The 22113-nt window shown below is 41.4% G+C and overlaps 1 protein-coding gene across 1 annotated transcript in view; it reads right to left on the bottom strand.

Annotated features, from left to right (window-relative positions):
• LOC115231904 (biliverdin reductase A) overlaps nt 1-21891 on the bottom strand; it is a 33205-nt gene extending 11314 nt beyond the window's left edge. The window contains exons 1-3 of the mRNA XM_029801802.2: nt 21658-21891; nt 15096-15209; nt 240-337 (exon numbers count right to left, since the gene is read on the bottom strand). Coding sequence (XP_029657662.2) covers nt 240-337; nt 15096-15209; nt 21658-21872 — 427 coding nt within the window. The 5' untranslated portion in view covers nt 21873-21891. The remainder of the gene's footprint in view (nt 1-239; nt 338-15095; nt 15210-21657) is intronic.
• Nucleotides 21892-22113: the final 222 nt, after the last annotated feature.

Genomic DNA, 22113 nt, shown 5'->3' with positions numbered 1-22113 from the left:
GTAATACTAAGTATTACCCTCATGAAGAATGAACCATTCAACATAAGCAAGTGATCAATGACCTTAGGACAAACGTTAAACTGATTTTTTTTTTCTTTTTCTGAAGAGTTTTAATAGAAGCTCTTTAACTTGAAATTGGTTGACTCCACATCTCTGAAAGTATTAAAATGATATTTTGATCTATGAATTCAATAAAACTGAAAAGTAAAAAAGGGAAAAACAAACATAATATATAGTACCTTTACTAGAAGCCATCTGATAGAGTTCTTTTGCCGCTGTAACATTCATAACAATTGGATATTCTACCAATACATGCTTCCCAGCCTCCAATGATTTCCTGTAACCAATAATAGTTTTATATTAAAAAAAGGTTTGCAGGAGTGGCTGTGTGGTAAGTAGCTTGCTAACCAACCACATGGTTCCGGGTTCAGTCCCACTGCGTGGCATCTTGGGCAAGTGTCTTCTGCTATAGCCCCAGGCCGACCAATGCCTTGTGAGTGGATTTGGTAGACGGAAACTGAAAGAAGCCTGTCGTATATATGTATGTATATGTATATATGTGTATGTGTGTGTGTTTGTGTGAGTGTGTTTGTCCCCCTAGCATTGCTTGACAACCGATGCTGGTGTGTTTACGTCCCCGTCACTTAGCGGTTCGGCAAAAGAGACCGATAGAATAAGTACTGGGATTACAAAGAATAAGTCCCGGGGTCGATTTGCTCAACTAAAGGCGGTGCTCCAGCATGGCCGCAGTCAAATGACTGAAACAAGTAAAAGTAAAATAAAAGAGTATATCTTCCAGACGATCATGCGATGGGTCGAGCATGAAAACTTATATTGTAAGTCATCAAAATTGCAACTGCTTTCAGCCGCTTCCATCCTTATACATATATATTATACATGGGACGAAGTGGTGAAGTATGATCTTTGAACTTTGGGCTTCACAGAGGCAATGACTAGTGACTGAGGCCTTTGGCGAAATGCTGTGCTTGAGAAGACCCATCAAGCCAAGTGAAATTGTAGTTGTGGTTGATGCTGGTGCCATGTAACTAGCACCTATGCCAGTGGCACATAAAAAGCACCTTTTGAGCATTGGGCCTCACAGAGGCAAAGTGGCTGATGCTGGTGGCATGTGAAAAGCTCCTTTCGAGCATTGGGCCTCATAGAGGTAATGACTGAGACTTTTGGCATTATGTCATGCTTGAAGAAGAAGACCCATCAAGCCAAGTAAAATTGCAGTCTGGCAGTTACCAGTCTACCTTTTACTCTGAGTGAGAGGCCCTTTGTCAGCAGCAGAGGTAAGAGCTCTCTGAACTTTGCCCAAGCTATTCTTATTCTAGCAGCTACACTTTGAGCGCACCCTCCCTCGCTACTGACTTGGTCACCTAGGTAATGGAAGCTATCAACAACTTCTAGTTTTTCTCCCTGGAATGTGGCGGAAGTTGTTCTCTGCACATTTTCAGTGTTTATTGCTCCCGAGCATCTGGCACATACAAAAACTATCTTCCTAGTTAGCCTTCTTTGATATTATGTATGTATGCATATATATATGTGTGTGTGTGTGTGTGTATTTATATGTATGTATATATATGTATATACATATGTATATATATATATATGTGTGTGTATATATATGTGTATTAATATGTATGTAAATGTATATATGTATGTATATATGTATGTATATATATATATCATCATCATCATCGTTTAACGTCCGTTTTCCGCGCTAGCACGGGTTGGACGGTTTCGACCGGGGTCTGGGGAGCTCGGGACTGCCCCAGGCTCCAGTCTAGTCTGGCAGTGTTTCTACAGCTGGATGCCCTTCCTAACGCCAACCACTCCGCGAGTGTAGTGGGTGTTTTTTACGTGCCACCTGCACAGGTGCCAGAGGGGTCTGGCATCGGCCAAGTTCGGATGGTGCTTTTTATGTGGGGGGGGGTATAGAAATATATAGGGGAGCACCAGTGGGGAGGGTGGTTCAGAGAAATGATGACAGGTTCTAGGCAAGTAGAACGTAGGATATCAAGAGAGGGGTAATGCATGGTGAAATAGCGTGTTGAAGAGGGGGGTTCGAAGAGTAGACACCTATAATGGTGGTGGGAGAAGCGACATCCGGTATAGATGGAACAAAAATATAGAGATATCCGGTATTGGTGGTGGTGGTGGGGGTGGGGTGGGGGGGGGGGGGGGGTGCACCGGGAATATGCGAAGGTTGAACTTTAGAGAAACGGGCGGGAATGGCGATGTTTTTAGGGTGGCATGTAGAAAGAAAAGGAAAGCAAAGCAGATTGGTGGTTATAAGTTCAAAACATTTAAACGGTAGACAAATGTATGTATGTATGTATGTATGAAATAGAAGGGAGAAATCTTAGCCTGCTCATGGACATCGCTGCAAGTCAGGGGAAGAAATGATAGTGAATGGTGGAGATCGAATTAAAGGGAATATGCGAAGGTTGAACTTTAGAGAAACGGGCGGGAATGGCGATGTTTTTAGGGTGGCATGTAGAAAGAAAAGGAAAGCAAAGCAGATTGGTGGTTATAAGTTCAAAACATTTAAACGGTAGACAAATGTATGTATGTATGTATGTATGAAATAGAAGGAGAAATCTTAGCCTGCTCATGGACATCGCTGCAAGTCAGGGGAAGAAATGATAGTGAATGGTGGAGATTGAATTAAAGGGAATATGCGAAGGTTGAACTTTAGAGAAACGGGCGGGAATGGCGATGTTTTTAGGGTGGCATGTAGAAAGAAAAGGAAAGCAAAGCAGATTGGTGGTTATAAGTTCAAAACATTTAAACGGTAGACAAATGTATGTATGTATGTATGTATGAAATAGAAGGGAGAAATCTTAGCCTGCTCATGGACATCGCTGCAAGTCAGGGGAAGAAATGATAGTGAATGGTGGAGATTGAATTGAATTAAGGGAATATGCGAAGGTTGAACTTTAGAGAAACGGGCGGGAATGGCGATGTTTTTAGGGTGGCATGTAGAAAGAAAAGGAAAGCAAAGCAGATTGGTGGTTATAAGTTCAAAACATTTAAACGGTAGACAAATGTATGTATGTATGTATGTATGTATGAAATAGAAGGGAGAAATCTTAGCCTGCTCATGGACATCGCTGCAAGTCAGGGGAAGAAATGATAGTGAATGGTGGAGATCGAATTAAAGGGAATATGCGAAGGTTGAACTTTAGAGAAACGGGCGGGAATGGCGATGTTTTTAGGGTGGCATGTAGAAAGAAAAGGAAAGCAAAGCAGATTGGTGGTTATAAGTTCAAAACATTTAAACGGTAGACAAATGTATGTATGTATGTATGTATGTATGAAATAGAAGGGAGAAATCTTAGCCTGCTCATGGACATCGCTGCAAGTCAGGGGAAGAAATGATAGTGAATGGTGGAGATCGAATTAAAGGGAATATGCGAAGGTTGAACTTTAGAGAAACGGGCGGGAATGGCGATGTTTTTAGGGTGGCATGTAGAAAGAAAAGGAAAGCAAAGCAGATTGGTGGTTATAAGTTCAAAACATTTAAACGGTAGACAAATGTATGTATGTATGTATGTATGTATGAAATAGAAGGGAGAAATCTTAGCCTGCTCATGGACATCGCTGCAAGTCAGGGGAAGAAATGATAGTGAATGGTGGTGGAGATTGAATTAAAGGGAATATGCGAAGGTTGAACTTTAGAGAAACGGGCGGGAATGGCGATGTGTTTTTAGGGTGGCATGTAGAAAGAAAAGGAAAGCAAAGCAGATTGGTGGTTATAAGTTCAAAACATTTAAACGGTAGACAAATGTATGTATGTATGTATGTATGTATGAAATAGAAGGGAGAAATCTTAGCCTGCTCATGGACATCGCTGCAAGTCAGGGGAAGAAATGATAGTGAATGGTGGAGATCGAATTAAAGGGAATATGCGAAGGTTGAACTTTAGAGAAACGGGCGGGAATGGCGATGTTTTTAGGGTGGCATGTAGAAAGAAAAGGAAGCAAAGCAGATTGGTGGTTATAAGTTCAAAACATTTAAACGGTAGACAAATGTATGTATGTATGTATGTATGAAATAGAAGGGAGAAATCTTAGCCTGCTCATGGACATCGCTGCAAGTCAGGGGAAGAAATGATAGTGAATGGTGGAGATCGAATTAAAGGGAATATGCGAAGGTTGAACTTTAGAGAAACGGGCGGGAATGGCGATGTTTTTAGGGTGGCATGTAGAAAGAAAAGGAAAGCAAAGCAGATTGGTGGTTATAAGTTCAAAACATTTAAACGGTAGACAAATGTATGTATGTATGTATGTATGTATGAAATAGAAGGGAGAAATCTTAGCCTGCTCATGGACATCGCTGCAAGTCAGGGGAAGAAATGATAGTGAATGGTGGAGATCGAATTAAAGGGAATATGCGAAGGTTGAACTTTAGAGAAACGGGCGGGAATGGCGATGTTTTTTAGGGTGGCATGTAGAAAGAAAAGGAAAGCAAAGCAGATTGGTGGTTATAAGTTCAAAACATTTAACGGTAGACAAATGTATGTATGTATGTATGTATGTATGAAATAGAAGGGAGAAATCTTAGCCTGCTCATGGACATCGCTGCAAGTCAGGGGAAGAAATGATAGTGAATGGTGGAGATCGAATTAAAGGGAATATGCGAAGGTTGAACTTTAGAGAAACGGGCGGGAATGGCGATGTTTTTTAGGGTGGCATGTAGAAAGAAAAGGAAAGCAAAGCAGATTGGTGGTTATAAGTTCAAAACATTTAAACGGTAGACAAATGTATGTATGTATGTATGTATGTATGAAATAGAAGGGAGAAATCTTAGCCTGCTCATGGACATCGCTGCAAGTCAGGGGAAGAAATGATAGTGAATGGTGGAGATCGAATTAAAGGGAATATGCGAAGGTTGAACTTTAGAGAAACGGGCGGGAATGGCGATGTTTTTAGGGTGGCATGTAGAAAGAAAAGGAAAGCAAAGCAGATTGGTGGTTATAAGTTCAAAACATTTAAACGGTAGACAAATGTATGTATGTATGTATGTATGTATGAAATAGAAGGGAGAAATCTTAGCCTGCTCATGGACATCGCTGCAAGTCAGGGGAAGAAATGATAGTGAATGGTGGAGATCGAATAAAGGGAATATGCGAAGGTTGAACTTTAGAGAAACGGGCGGGAATGGCGATGTTTTTAGGGTGGCATGTAGAAAGAAAAGGAAAGCAAAGCAGATTGGTGGTTATAAGTTCAAAACATTTAAACGGTAGACAAATGTATGTATGTATGTATGTATGAAATAGAAGGGAGAAATCTTAGCCTGCTCATGGACATCGCTGCAAGTCAGGGGAAGAAATGATAGTGAATGGTGGAGATCGAATTAAAGGAATATGCGAAGGTTGAACTTTAGAGAACACGGGGCGGGAATGGCGATGTTTTTAGGGTGGCATGTAGAAAGAAAAGGAAAGCAAAGCAGATTGGTGGTTATAAGTTCAAAACATTTAAACGGTAGACAAATGTATGTATGTATGTATGTATGAAATAGAAGGGAGAAATCTTAGCCTGCTCATGGACATCGCTGCAAGTCAGGGGAAGAAATGATAGTGAATGGTGGAGATCGAATTAAAGGGAATATGCGAAGGTTGAACTTTAGAGAAACGGGCGGGAATGGCGATGTTTTTAGGGTGGCATGTAGAAAGAAAAGGAAAGCAAAGCAGATTGGTGGTTATAAGTTCAAAACATTTAAACGGTAGACAAATGTATGTATGTATGTATGTATGTATGAAATAGAAGGGAGAAATCTTAGCCTGCTCATGGACATCGCTGCAAGTCAGGGGAAGAAATGATAGTGAATGGTGGAGATCGAATTAAAGGGAATATGCGAAGGTTGAACTTTAGAGAAACGGGCGGGAATGGCGATGTTTTTTAGGGTGGCATGTAGAAAGAAAAGGAAAGCAAAGCAGATTGGTGGTTATAAGTTCAAAACATTTAAACGGTAGACAATGTATGTATGTATGTATGTATGAAATAAAGGGAGAAATCTTAGCCTGCTCATGGACATCGCTGCAAGTCAGGGGAAGAAATGATAGTGAATGGTGGAGATCGAATTAAAGGGAATATGCGAAGGTTGAACTTTAGATATATATATATTATGTATGTATGCATGTATGCATAATGTGTGTGGTATATATATTATAATATATATATATATTATATATATATAATATATGTGCATGTGTGTGTGTGTATATGTGTATGTATATATATATGTGTATATATACATATATATGTATATGTATATAGGACTGCAGGACTTAACTAGTCCTGCAATGACCACTGGATCTGACCCAGGTACTACCATTCCAGCTTGCTGACCACACACACACACACATACATGCGCATATATATATATATATATATAATATATATATATATATCTATAATATGTATATAATATATTTATATATGTAATATATATATAATATGTATATAATATTGTTGACAGGGCTATTAGACAAAAGAAACAGGCTTGGAAGGCCTGGAAGAACGGTGGTAGCAGGGAAGTGTATCAGACTGCCAGAAGGTAAGCTAGGAGACAGGTCTATCTAGCCAGAGGGGAGGCAGATAAAGAAAAATTTGCCAATGTCCTGCGCCGTGAGGATGAAAGACTTGAGGTATTTCGTGTTGCAAGACAGTGTGTGAGAGAGAATCGTGACGTGGTAGGAGAGAAATGTGTTCACAAGGATGACGGTTCACTTGCGCTAAATGAGGATGCAAAGAGAGAGGCTTGGAGACGCCACTATGAAAGGTTGCTGAATGAGGAAAATGAATGGGATAAAGAGAGTCTCCCGAATGTCGACCCAACAGAGGGACCAGCAATCCGAGTAAACAGTTCCTTAGTAGATAAGGCAATTAGAAGCATGAAAACAGGGAAAGCCCCAGGCCCATCAGGAATTACTGCAGAGATGCTCAAAATATCTGGTAGTGTCGGCTATAGCTTAGTCACCCGTATAGTAAACCAGATGATACACGAAGGAGTCATACCCAATGACTGGTGTAGCAGCATAATAGTCAACTGCTACAAAGGTAAAGGCGACGCCCTAGATACAAATAACTACAGGGGCATCAAGCTGCTGGATCAGGTAATGAAGGTTACGGAGAGGGTTATAGCCCAATTAATTAGAGAGAGAGTTAGCTTAGATGATATGCAGTTTGGGTTCGTGCCAGGGAAAAGTACTACTGATGCTATATTCCTGGTAAGACAGCTGCAGGAGAAATACCTAGCCAAAGATAAGCCCTTGTATCTGGCTTTTGTTGACTTGGAGAAAGCCTTTGACAGGGTCCCCCGATCCCTTATCTGGTGGTCAATGAGGAAACTAGGGATAGATGAATGGTTAGTGAGAGCTGTGCGAGCCATGTACAGAGACGCTGCTAGTAAGGTGAGGGTTGGCAACGAGTACAGTGAAGAATTCCGGGTAGAGGTTGGGGTCCACCAAGGTTCAGTCCTCAGTCCCCTCCTATTTATCATAGTCCTCCAGGCAATAACGGAGGAATTCAAGACAGGATGCCCCTGGGAGCTCCTCTATGCTGATGACCTTGCTCTAATTGCTGAGTCACTATCAGAACTGGAGGAGAAGTTTCAGGTGTGGAAACAACGATTAGAATCGAAGGGCCTTAGAATCAACCTAGCCAAAACCAAAGTCCTAATAAGTAGGAAGGTGGACCAATCACAAACGACTTCAGGTAGATGGCCCTGCTCGATCTGTAAAAAAGGTGTAGGTAGAAACTCTATAAGGTGCACCAAGTGTAAGCTATGGACACATAAGAGGTGCAGCAATGTCAAAGGAAGGCTAACTAAGAAAATAGTTTTTGTCTGTGGCAGATGCTCAGGAGCAATAAACACTGGAAATGTGCAGAGACCAACTTCTACCACGTTCCAGGGAGACAAACTAGAAGTAGTTGATAGCTTCCGCTACCTAGGAGACCAAGTCAGTAGCGGGGGTGGGTGTGCTGAAAGTGTAACTGCTAGAGTAAGAATAGCCTGGGCAAAGTTTAGGGAGCTCTTACCCCTGCTGGTGACAAAAGGCCTCTCGCTAAGAGTAAAAGGCAGACTATATGATGCGTGTGTACGTACAGCCATGCTACATGGTAGTGAAACATGGGCCGTGACTGCTGAGGATATGCGTAAGCTCGCAAGAAATGAAGCCAGTATGCTCCGATGGATGTGTAATGTCAGTGTTCATAATCGTCAGAGTGTAAGTACTTTGAGAGAAAAGTTGAACCTAAGAAGTGTCAGTTGTGGTGTGCAAGAGAGACGGCTGCGCTGGTATGGTCATGTGATGAGAATGGCTGAAGATAGTTGTGTGCAAAAGTGCTACACCCTAGCAGTTGAGGGAACCTGTGGAAGAGGTAGACCCAGGAAAACCTGGGACAAGGTGGTGAAGCACGACCTTCGAACTTTAGGTCTCACCAAGGAAATGACTGAAGACCGAGTCCTATGGAAGTGTGCTGTGCATGAGAGGACCCGGCAGGACTAGTCAGGCCATATCCCGTGCCCCCCGCTACCTGGGACGTAGTCGATCCACCTGTGCATACCTTCCTTCTTGTGACACTTGTGAAGACCTGCTGAGGCAAATGAAAATCAATCAAAACAAATCAAAATAGATGAACATCAATGGAATTTGTATCTTTGTGGTACCAGTGCCTGTGGCACACAAGAAAACCATCCGAACGTGGCCGTAGCCAGTACTGCATCGACTGGCCTCCGTGCTGTGGGAACATGGTGGCACATAAAAACACCATCCGAAGACCCGGCAAGACTAGTCAGGTCATAACCCGTGGCCCCTACCTGGGACGTAGTCAGTCCACCTGTACATACCTTCCTTCTTGTGACACTTGTGAAGACCTGTTGAGGCAAGTGAAAATCAAAACAAATCAAAATAGATGAACATCAATGGAATTTGTATCTTTGTGGTACCAGTGCCGGTGGCACACAAGAATCCATCCGAACGTGGCCGTAGTCAGTACCGCATCACTGGCCATCGTGCTGTGGGCACATAACAAACACCATCCAATCGTGGCCGTTCGCCAGCCTCATCTAGCACCTGTGTCGGAGGCACATAAAAAACACCATCCGAAGACCCGGCAAGACTAGTCAGGCCATAACCCATGGCCCCTACCTGGGACGTAGTCAGTCCACCTGTGCATACCTTCCTCCTTGTGATACTTGTGAAGGCCTGTTGAGGCAAGTGAAAATCAAAATCAAATCAAAACAAATCAAAATAGATGAACATCAATGGAATTTGTATCTTTGTGGTACCAGTGCCGGTGGCACACAAGAGAAATCCATCCGAAAGTGGCCGTAGCCAGTACCGCATCGACTGGCCTCCGTGCTGTGGGCACATGACAAACACCATCCGATCGTGGCCGTTCGCCAGCCTCATCTAGCACCTGTGTCGGTGGCACATAAAAACACCATCCGAAGACCCGGCAAGACTAGTCAGGCCATAACCCATGGCCCCTACCTGGGACGTAGTCAGTCCACCTGTGCATACCTTCCTTCTTGTGACACTTGTGAAGACCTGTTGAGGCAAGTGAAAATCAAATCAAAACAAATCAAAATAGATGAACATCAATGGAATCTGTATCTTTGTGGTACCAGTGCCGGTGGCACACAAGAAAACCATCCGAACGTGGCCGTAGCCAGTTCCGCATCGACCGGCCTCCGTGCTGTGGGCACGTAACAAACACCATCCGATCATGGCCGTTCGCCAGCCTCATCTGGCACCTGTGTCGGTGGCACATAAAAAACACCTTCCGAAGACCCGGCAAGACTAGTCAGTCCACCTGTGCATACCTTCCTTCTTGTGACACTTGTGAAGACCTGTTGAGGCAAGTGAAAATCAAATCAAATCAAAATAGATGAACATCAATGGAATTTGTATCTTTGTGGTACCAGTGCCTGTGGCACACAAGAAATCCATCCGAACGTGGCCGTAGTCAGTACCGCATCGACTGGCCATCGTGCTGTGGGCACATAACAAACACCATCCGATCGTGGCCGTTCGCCAGCCTCATCTAGCACCTGTGTCGGTGGCACATAAAAACACCATCCGAAGACCCGGCAAGACTAGTCAGGCCATATCCCATGGCCCCTACCTGGGACGTAGTCAGTCCACCTGTGCATACCTTCCTCCTTGTGACACTTGTGAAGGCCTGTTGAGGCAAGTGAAAATCAAAATGAAATCAAAACAAATCAAATCAAATCAAATCAAAATAGATGAACATTAATGGAATTGTATCTTTGTGGTACCAGTGCCGGTGGCACACAAGAAAACCATCCGAACGTGGCCGTAGCCAGTACCGCACCGACTGGCCTCCGTGCTGTGGGCACGTAACAAACACCATCCGATCGTGGCCGTTCGCCAGCCTCATCTGGCACCTGTTTCGGTGGCACATAAAAACACCATCCGAAGACCCGGCAAGACTAGTCAGGCCATAACCTGTGGCCCCTACCTGGGACGTAGTCAGTCCACCTGTGCATACCTTCCTTCTTGTGACACTTGTGAAGACCTGTTGAGGCAAGTGAAAATCAAAACAAATCAAAATAGATGAACATCAATGGAATTTGTATCTTTGTGGTGGCACGTGGCACACAAGAAAACCATCCGAACGTGGCCGTAGCCAGTTCCGCATCGACCGGCCTCCGTGCTGTGGGCACGTAACAAACACCATCCGATCATGGCCGTTCGCCAGCCTCATCTGGCACCTGTGTCGGTGGCACATAAAAAACACCTTCCGAAGACCCGGCAAGACTAGTCAGTCCACCTGTGCATACCTTCCTTCTTGTGACACTTGTGAAGACCTGTTGAGGCAAGTGAAAATCAAATCAAATCAAAATAGATGAACATCAATGGAATTTGTATCTTTGTGGTACCAGTGCCTGTGGCACACAAGAAATCCATCCGAACGTGGCCGTAGTCAGTACCGCATCGACTGGCCATCGTGCTGTGGGCACATAACAAACACCATCCGATCGTGGCCGTTCGCCAGCCTCATCTAGCACCTGTGTCGGTGGCACATAAAAACACCATCCGAAGACCCGGCAAGACTAGTCAGGCCATATCCCATGGCCCCTACCTGGGACGTAGTCAGTCCACCTGTGCATACCTTCCTCCTTGTGACACTTGTGAAGGCCTGTTGAGGCAAGTGAAAATCAAAATGAAATCAAAACAAATCAAATCAAATCAAATCAAAATAGATGAACATTAATGGAATTGTATCTTTGTGGTACCAGTGCCGGTGGCACACAAGAAAACCATCCGAACGTGGCCGTAGCCAGTACCGCACCGACTGGCCTCCGTGCTGTGGGCACGTAACAAACACCATCCGATCGTGGCCGTTCGCCAGCCTCATCTGGCACCTGTTTCGGTGGCACATAAAAACACCATCCGAAGACCCGGCAAGACTAGTCAGGCCATAACCTGTGGCCCCTACCTGGGACGTAGTCAGTCCACCTGTGCATACCTTCCTTCTTGTGACACTTGTGAAGACCTGTTGAGGCAAGTGAAAATCAAAACAAATCAAAATAGATGAACATCAATGGAATTTGTATCTTTGTGGTGGCACGTGGCACACAAGAAAACCATCCGAACGTGGCCGTAGCCAGTACCGCATCGACTGGCCTCCGTGCTGTGGGCACGTAACAAACACCATCCGATCGTGGCCGTTTGCCAGCCTCATCTGGCACCTGTGTCGGTGGCACATAAAAACACCATCCGAGCGTGGCCGTCTGCCAGCCTCGTCTGGCACCTGTGTCGGTGGCACATAAAAAACACCATCCGAGCGTGGCCGTTTGCCAGCCTCGTCTGGCACCTGTGTCAGTGGCACATAAAATCACCCACTACACTCTCGGAGTGGTTGGCGTTAGGAAGGGCATCCAGCTGTAGAAACACTGCCAGATCTGACTGGACTGGTGCAGCTTTCGGGCTCCCCAGACCCCAGTTGAACCGTCCAACCCATGCTAGCATGGAAAGCGGACGTTAAATGATGATGATGATGATGATAAAGCGCTGGCTTTCAATGGTTTTTCTCATGAGTTTTACAAGGCAAGCTACCCTTTTTAACCCAGAGGATCAGTAAGATCCTCTGATGAGCTATATGATTGTAATGATCAGAGTTTGAAATAACGTCATAAGGATATGTCTGTTTACTTCATTATGTGAGTTTCTCACTTCCAATCAATTCATTATGTTAGTGCTTTGCATGGCTACTTGACTTGTGTTTTTGACTCTTATTTGCCGGTACTAATTTGTACCTTTGTTTATTTACTTGCCTTTAGGTTTTAATTGTTAATTGTTTAATTTAATTGTTAATTGTTAATTATGTATTTAAAATATTTTAGTATATTAATATGATTTAATATCTCATTGTATTTATACCAGTATATATATATATATGACAATTATAGTGAATGCAAAGATTAGTACCTCTACATATTTTTTATTTCTATTGTTAATTAATTATCCAGCATGTTTGGTTTAAATATGACTGATGAGTGTTTCTGCTGCATTGAGAACAAGCAATAACATTTGCACCCAGCTATTTTCAAATTTGCAACTTTATTCTAGGTTTGACTACAGATATCGTCCAAAGCAAACTGAGTGTATGTATGCGTGGCAAACATTATTTTGCAAGGTTACCATAGTTTTTGAGAGAAAAGAATGTGGATAGAATATTTAGAAAGTTGATATAGCTATAAAATTTACTACCCAGTTGACCTCATGCAGACTTTATTTTAGTTTGAAATGAGAATCAGGACCTTTAAGTAGGTCAAAGTATTTTTTATGAACCCAGACTTTAGGTGGACTATGAATTTGTGATCTGACTGTTTTGTACAACACCTAGCTACTAGACAAGGTTAAATTGAACTAAATTATGTTAATTATATGTGGTATGTAGAGCTTATTTCTGAGGGCAATTCTATATTGGTGCATGTATGGCTAAATGGTAAGAAGTTTGTTTTCCAACCACATGGTTCTGGGTTCATTCCCACTGTATGGCACATTGGGCAAGTGTTTTTTACTCTAGCTTTGGGCTGGCCAAAGCCTTCTAAGTGGATTTGGTAGATGGAAACTGAAAGAAGCCTGTCATGTATACATATATGTATGTATTTATGTGTTTGTGTTTGTACCCTTGCCATTGTTTGACAACTGATACTGGTGTGTTTATGTCCCTGTAACATAACGGTTCGGCAAAAGAGACTAGACTTACAAAGAATAAGTCATGGGGTCGATTTCTTTGACTAAAACCATTCAAGGCAATGCTCCAGCATGGCCATAGTCAAATGACGGAAACAAGTAAAAGATTAAAAGAATATAATCAAGTTTTAGATTATATGCAGTATGTATGTATGTATGCATGCATGCATACATGTATATATGTGAGATAATAGTTTCAGTATTAATAGTTTCATTATGTATATGTTATATACCTACTGAAAGTATTATCTCACATTACAAAAGAGATGTTATTGTTTTACTTTAGACATGTAAAACTGAAATAGTGTAAGAGTTGAGAGATTGTTCCAGGTTCACATTAGGCATGAAGTTGAAAATTTTTTTGGCCCATGACACTGCATGGACCCTAAGTAAGACATGTGTAAAATTTGACTGAAATCAGTTGGGTAGTTCTCAAGTTTTAGTAATGCACACATACAGACAGACAGACATTCTCAGTTTTATATATATAGATGTATATTTATGTGTGTGTGTGTATATATATGCCTATATCGAGTCAAAGATCAAACATGTGAGTTACCCATGCACAATTTTTCTTGGCTCTCTCTCCTCCTTTCTTATCTTTTTTCCTCCTGTCTTTCACCTCTTTCCTGGACTTTTTTCTTTGTATCTCACAAAGACTATATCAGAAATGTTATACCTTCACTTTATAACTTTAGCTTTATAACACTTTTCTTTTTCCTTTCTTTGTGGGTCAACCTAATAATATTAACTGCCAATGTCATTTTGACATTTATGGGTTTTTTTGTATTAGAGTTTGTTTTTTATTATTAATTTGCTCTCTCTCTCTCTTTGTATGTATGTGTGTTTGAGAAGACTTGTCAAGCCAAGTAAAATCTTAGTCGTGCCTGTTGCCAGGGTCATGTGAATGGTGCCAGTGAAATAATGATTGTGGCTGTTGCTGGTAACATGATCTTCGAATGTCGGGCCTCACAGGTTATGACAAGTGATAAATACCTTTGGTGATATGCTGTGCTTGAGAAGAGTCATCAAGCCAAATGAAATTGTACTTGTGGCCATTGACAGTGTCATATAAATGGCACCTATGAAATCATAGTGGCCACTGTCATGTAAATGGCACATACAGAGAACCCATTACACTCTCAGAGTGTTTGGCATTAGGAAGGGCATCCAGCTGTAGAAACCATACCAAATCAGACTGGAATATGGTGCAGCCCTCCAGCTTACCAGTTTCCAGTCAAACAGGCTGTAGTAGAAAACACTTGCCCAAGGCGCCATGCAGTGGGACTGAACTCAGAACCATGTGGTTGGGAAGCAAGCTTCTTACCACACAGCCATGCCTGTGTCTATATATATATATAAAATACTGGTACTCTGTCGTTATGATGACGAAGGTTCCAGGTGATCCAATCAATGGAACGGCCTGCTCATGAAATTAATGTGCAACAGGCTGAGTACTTCACAGACACATATACTCTCAATGTAGCTCACAGGTAGATTCAACATGACATAGAATATGACAAGGCTCGCCCTTCTAAAATTCAGGTACTACTCATTTTTGCCAGCTGAGTGGTAGGCAATAACATAAAATATAGTGCCCTGCTCAAAGACACAACATGCCACCAGGAATTGAACCTATGAACTTATGATCATGAGCCAAATACCCTAACCAATAAGCTATATGCTCCAAACATACACACGTACACACACAACTTAGTGGATGGTAACATCAGATAGATGTGTGTTAGTGTATATAACATGGTTTCACTGAACAAATTAATTAGCCCAAAAGCTTATTTTTTCAACAAAACAAAAGTTGGAATGAAATTCATGCAAATTAGCAAAAACTTACCTAATTGTCTCTTCATGTGCCTCTGCTTCAGTACAAATTATAATAACATGAACATCAGATCGATTCAAGGCCTCTGGTAAGGTCAAAGACAACAAATCTAGGTCAAGCTCACGTCTGGAAAAAACAGTTCCAAATAAAAATCAATATATTAATTGGATGAAGAGTTAACAAATTTGTAACATAAATCTCATTTGATGAAAATATTACTGAAAGAGGGAAACTCATCAGAACATTCTACATATGAAATACTGTATCATCCTGCATACAAATCAAATTTTTCAAACTAAAATTTACAGCCATGAAAGGTTCCTTCTCGAGCCATGCCTGGCTCATAAGGGCCGGTTTCCCGGTTTCCTTAGTGTATAAGTTCCCCACCTGGACAGGACGCCAGTCCATCGCAGGTGAGCTGCAAGATGCAGGAGGAAAGAGTGAGAGAAAGTTGTGGCGTAAGAGTCAGCAGAAGTTTGCCATTACCTTCTGCCGGAGCCATAAACACAATCGCCCGATCTGAGACTCGAACCCACGATCCCTCGACCACGAGTCTGCTGCTCTAACCACTAGGCCATGTGCCTCCACAAGTCATGAAAGGTAGGTCGACTTATACACCAAAACAACTATAGAGGATCAAAAAGTCCATGTGAAATGCAGGAAGATTTGGAAAGATAGCAATGATGTTTGTTCACACTATACATTATGTTAACTCGTATGTTGGAAAATATGGTACACACACTGAAGGGCCTCGCAAGAAGGCAGCTAATTTGCAGAATCATTAAAGCATTGGATAAAAGGCTTTGTAATACTTATTCTGATTCTTTGCACTTTAATCTGAAATTCTTGTGCAGTCAAGTTGGCTTTTCACCCTTTTAGGTTGTATAGAAAAAGTACTAATCCAAGGCAATGGATTAACAAAACTATTACAGGGTTAGGAAAGATACTTTGCTAAATTTTTCCAATTCTGGGTTGGTTCTGACAGCAACACCTGTGATGACACTGGTGCTAAGTGGATCTTTTCGGTTTGAACGGCAGTTTTTAACATAGTTTCTAGGTAACTAAAAAATTTTAAACTTCGTATACTGGTACAATGTGTTTATAAAACATCTTTTTCTTTTGGCTTTATTGAGAAAATTCTATAGTTTGTAAGATATTTGTTGTTTTTTTTCTTCAGTTTCTGCAATTTCAACCAATCACTAATGTCTATTGAGGTAAAAAAACATTCTGTGCCGTATGAATATGTCCCTTGTTTAAGAAACAGATTGGGTTTATTTACATTTGTGAAGAAAAAAAAGATACCCTTCCCCCCACCCCTAACCCTAAAACAGATTGAAATGCAATAGATTGATACTAGGGTCATAATTATGGGTGACAATTTCATATGACACCGCTAGAAAAAACTGCCGTTCAAACCGAAAAGATCCTGCTAAGCTGTATTGATCCAAGTCAGTGACCTCTCCCTCAGATATACATCAGTTGCATGGAGAGAGGAGACTTGCATGCCTAGGTAACTGCCTGTCCTCCTCAAAATATTTTTCCCAAGTATACACATGCATGTATGTAAAGAGTAAAGACCCCCTTCGGTCATGAATGACCATGGGATTGCACCTAGAAAGTTACCCTCCTAGACACAAGTCTGGGCAAGGTTGTTTTTATGGAAGACCAGCAGTCGCCCATGCATACCAGCCTCCCCTCTCCACGCCACCAGTGTTATCCAAGGGAAAGACAAAGGTCGATAAAGTTTGGCACCAGTGACGTCGCAACTCATATCTACAGCTGAGTGAACTGGAGCAACGTGAAATAAAGTGCTTTGCTCAAGAACACAACATGCAGCCTGGTCCGGGATTCGAGCTCACAACCTCACGATCGTAAGCTCGACGCTCTAACCACTGAGCCATACATGCATGTATGAAGGTATGATTAACCTATGATAATAATTCCTTTGAGCAATGGTTTAAAGGTTAAAAGCAACCAGGGGAGATATCATCAATTTGATCATCCAATCAAAATTTTTAGAAAACAATGTGATGCAGATGGATGTGAACCTTGTTTTTAAAGCCAACTGGTGAAAACAACATACATATCAAATTTCCACAATCAAGCTAAATCTATTTGGCTGATAAATATTGGTTTCAAATTTTGGCATAAGGCCAGTAATTTCGGTGGATAGGGGTAAGTCGATTACATCAACCCCAGTGTTCAACTATTACTCATTTCATCAACCTTGGTAGAAATTGAACTCGCAACATGAAGATGGACAAAATGCCGCAAAGCATTTTGCCTGGTGCAGTAACAATTGTCAGCTTGCTGCCTTTCATCAATTAAATATCAAAAGTGATTAGTACATATAGAATGGGGAAAAAATGCAGTGACACTGATTATAACCCACCTGGGTTATTTATCACCCAGTCTATCACATAACAAACAGCCTGGACATGTTTGTGCTAAGAACTGGAAACACATAACACCATATGAATGACTTGTTTACAAAAGACGATACGCATAATTAAGATGTGTCAAGAAGCCTTGAATATGTTTTTCAGTGGACTGAGAGGAAGCAACACTATCATTTTTTTCTTTTTTTACAAGTAGCAAACACAAAAGAAGAAGAGGGAAATATAAACTCACTCACATGAACACACATGTCTATGGGTGTGTTTGAGTAAGTGTGCATTAGTGAATTAAAAGCCAACGAAGAGTTGAAGCTCAAACTTTAAGAATGGGTTCCAGAAATTCTGGAAGTAACATGATTTATCATCATTATCAACGTTAGGAAGGGCATCCAGCTGTAGAAACTCTGCCAGATCAGATTGGAGTTTGGTGCAGCCTTCTGGCTTCCCAGACCCCAATCGAACCATCCAACCCATGCTAGAATGGAAAGCGGACGTTAAACGATGATGATGATCAACATTTAATGTTTGTTTTCCATGCTGGCATGGATTGGACAGTTTGACCAGAACTGGCAGTTGGACCAGGTTCCAGTCTGTTTTAGATTGGTTTCTACAGTTGGATGGCTCTTCCTAACACCAACCACTTTATAGAGCAGGAGTTGCCAAAAGGGGTCTGAGGCACTTCCTAGAGGTCAGTGAGGAATTACAGGGGTCGATGATAGCCAAGGCGTTCAATGGGGGTCAGCCTGCAAAAGACCAGAGCACCAAGATGAATTGCTTGAAATACTTAGTCAGTGCCATGCTGGCCCTCACATTGATGCTGTCAATTTCAATAAAAGATATTCCAGCAATATGATGCGTTTTTCACTTTTTCTAACTGTCAAAACAATTTCATAAAGATTGAAAGTTCAATACTGTATACTCATACATATAATTTTAAATGTAAAAAGTGTGTCATCTTCAATAGAATTTCTTAATTTGTTGTACTTGTATATTTTAGCTACCAATTTCAGTACCCGATACGCATTTAAGGTATGGTATGGTAGGGTAGGATATTAAGATATTTTAAATGAGGAGGGTGGTCAATGCGGAAGAAGTGCCGGAGGGGGGGGGTCGATGATCAAAAAAGTATGGCGACCCCTGTTATAGAGTGTGCTGGGTACTCTTTATGTGGCACCAGCACTAAATTATAAACCCTTAAACTTTTCCATATCAACCCACCTGAGACTGGCTCTGCTCCTGGGATCCAAACTCCGTTTTAAAGTGATCTGAAGTAGAACTTTTCATTAAAATTCCATGTTGATCTTTGCAAGCTTTTGTGTGTGTGTGTGTGTGTTTATCCCCACCACCACCACCACTGCTTGACAATTGGTGTTGGTGTGTTTACGTCCCCGTAACTTAGCAGTTTTGCAAGAGAGACTTAAAAAATTAAGTACTGGGGACAATTCATTTGACTAAAAAATCCGGCATGACCACAGTCTAATGAGTGAAATTAATTAAAGGATAAAAGATGAAAAAAATATTTTAAAAACTAATCGAAACAACGACAGTGTATTCCGACAGAAATACAATATAATAACAAAAGTATTAACCTGGATAATGGTTAATACTTTCTATCAGTGTATTTAGTTGAATGTGGATTTCAGTGTTATTATGGACCTTTGAGTGAAAAAAGAAACTGACTACAAACAATGTATGGTATGAGTTTATGATACAGTTTACTAATGTTAAGGTGGATGAGGAATCTTCTACATTGTCACTTCATCTGTAAAAAAAAAATAGCAGCTTAATTACTATGGAAACAGTTTTTCTCATGGAGGTCTGCTGGATCAAGGCAAGGCGGCAAGCTGGCAGAAACGTTAGCACGCCGGGCAAAATGCTAAGCTGTATTTCGTTTGTCTTTACGTTCTGAGTTCAAATTCCGCTGAGGTCGACTTTGCCTTTCATCCTTTCGGGATCAATAAATTAAGTACCAGTTGCGTACTGGGGTCGATCTAATCGACTGGCCCCCGCCCAAAAAATTTTGGGCCTTGTGCCTAGAGTAGGAAAGGATCAAGGCTTAACAGGCCACGGGCTTATCAACAATAGACTACTGTTCTCACCAAGTGGAGATTTATGACTGAAGAAATTGAGTGACTGCGTAGAGAATCTTATTTATTTCTGTTTAGCTCTAAGTCTGTTCTGATCAAGTTGATTCATGATTGAAGGCATTTCCGTACACGACAATTTCACCTTTTATTTTCCAGGCAATCATATTATGTTGAAATACGAGTTGCGTCTTAATTCAAATAATGTTAGTTTTCCAATATTTCTACATCTAGAGATTAATTTAACATTGAATTTATGTATTGAGGAATGTAGCTGCTGTTTCTAGCATGCTGGCGGCTACAATGCGTGCGCGAGTGAACTTGGCGCTATCATATCTATTCAATATTCAATTTTTTTTTTACATTTCTGCCTTCTAAAACTTCAATAAAAGACATAATGGTCATGGGTGAGGAAAAAAGTCACGGTCAGAAGGTTCTTAAAATAGAACGGGCATTTATAAAGATGCAGGTTTCGCGCGAGGCACATGTTCAAATAAATGCATTCGAAGCGATGTTTGACCGCCTTTACTATGAAACGCTAATTAAATAACGCTAAGTAAATATTAGTACAACACCGACTCTTATAATAAGCACTAATTTCCAAGCAGGAACTTCAAATTCCTGCGACCGCCAGATCATTTTACTGGTACAGTATTAATATACTTGTATCATTTACACTAAGGTACAGCTATTGGTGGAATGGCTTCGGAATCAAAAATTCCGGAAAATCGATTTTGCACCAGTATTACCTGTATATATTCTAATCAATTTGTTCGTCCGAAAAAGTTTGAGAAACAAATCTAGTCGATTGAATACAAGTGTATGCATTATAGTGTGGAGGCGCAATGGCCCAGTGGTTCGGGCAGCGGACTCGCGGTTTCGATTCGCAGACCGGGCGTTGTGAGTGTTTATTGAGCGAAAACACCTAAAGCTCCATGAGGCTCCGGTAGGGGATGGTGGTGATCCCTGCTGTACTCTTTCACCACAACTTTCTCTCACTCTTACTTCCTGTTTCTGTTGTACCTGTATTTCAAAGGGCCGGCCTTGTCACTCTCTGTGTCACGCTGAATATCCCCGAGAACTACGTTAAGGGTACACGTGTCTGTGGAGTGCTCAGCCATTTACACGTTAATTTCGCCGAGCAGGCTGTTCCGTTGATCGGATCAACCGGAACCCTCGTCGCCGTAACCGACGAAGTGCTTCCCATGCATTATAGTCCTTTGTTCATGTCACATTCCTACATGTAAATAAAAATTGTTACTCATAACTGCTTCTAAACGCTCCGCTGAGCATTATTATAAGCAATCGCTGCTGTTCCGCGAAAATTCTAATGATAACAACCGTTTGCTTTTGTTGTTTAGCTGCAGCTCTGTGCTGATGTTGTGGACCTATGATCAAGAACTGTATAACATTGACCTCTCGGCTTTTATTCAAACAGTATATTTGGGACTACATCATCCAATGACAAGGTGTCTTTCATCCTTTAAGACAATAGGTTATATGGTCCGAGGGGAGATTCGGCATCTATTTCAAACAGGCAGAACGACCGTGTGGTGTATCCCTCGTTAACTTGTCCGTTTACATCTCCCATTTATTCTTGTTTGTGTACAGTTAGTAATGTATATACGTATATTTTGGCATAACTACCCCAATTTACTAAGCAATGAATATTTTTAATGGAATTCTGCAAAGATACGCTTTCGAGGATACAGATTATATAACTCATCGATTTTGAGGTTGGAGATATGTTTCTGACATAAATCTCGAAAACAAACTCTTACATAAAAAGGAAAACAAAAACATTTTAAGTGAAAATCTTAAGGTTATAGAAGTTAGTGGTGACGGAGTCTTTCGTGAAGTTATGAAGAAGTACGTGGGATGGGGGGGGGGGGGGTTACCAAACTACAATGCGTATTTTTGTTTTGGTTTGTGTGTGCGTTTGTTTGGGATTGTTTTTATCTATTTGGAGTGGGGAGACCGACCTAATGAGTTACATCTTATTTTTTTTTTTATTTTTAGGTACGGTGATGAACAGGATGGGAAAAAAATATATTTAAATTGCAGAACTGAAAAATTAAAATTATGTTTACAAACCGAGATACGTATCCGATAAGCTTCAAACATTGTAAATTTGGTTTGTCTGCAGGCAGGTTCCGTAAATCTCTAATACGTACTTGCCCAGCCATTCCAATACCGACCACAACAACACCGAACGATTCCATTGTTCTCGCAGGAATAGATATTCTGAAGAGCAAATACTTGCAGGTTTCGGCAAAAATTTTACTAACTATGGAAGCCTCAAAGTACATCAATATTCACAAGACCGATTCTGAACATGTTAACTACAGAAAACCATGTTACCACATATATTTTTAGTTTTAATGCCAATTGTTAACAACTAAATAGCTTCAAACCTTCACGGCACCTCTATGCAGGGCCTCCTAGGGAAATCTGTAAAGTGAAACGATACAGCTTTCACAGGAGAGGTGGTGGGGAAGGTCCTCTCAAAATTAAAGCAGACTAAGGGTTTCTTTTTTTTTAATTTTTTTT

Source organism: Octopus sinensis, linkage group LG2 (assembly GCF_006345805.1).
Source record: "Octopus sinensis linkage group LG2, ASM634580v1, whole genome shotgun sequence".
In the NCBI taxonomy this organism is placed as follows: domain Eukaryota; kingdom Metazoa; phylum Mollusca; class Cephalopoda; order Octopoda; family Octopodidae; genus Octopus; species Octopus sinensis.
This window is presented reverse-complemented; position numbering and strand designations above follow the sequence as displayed.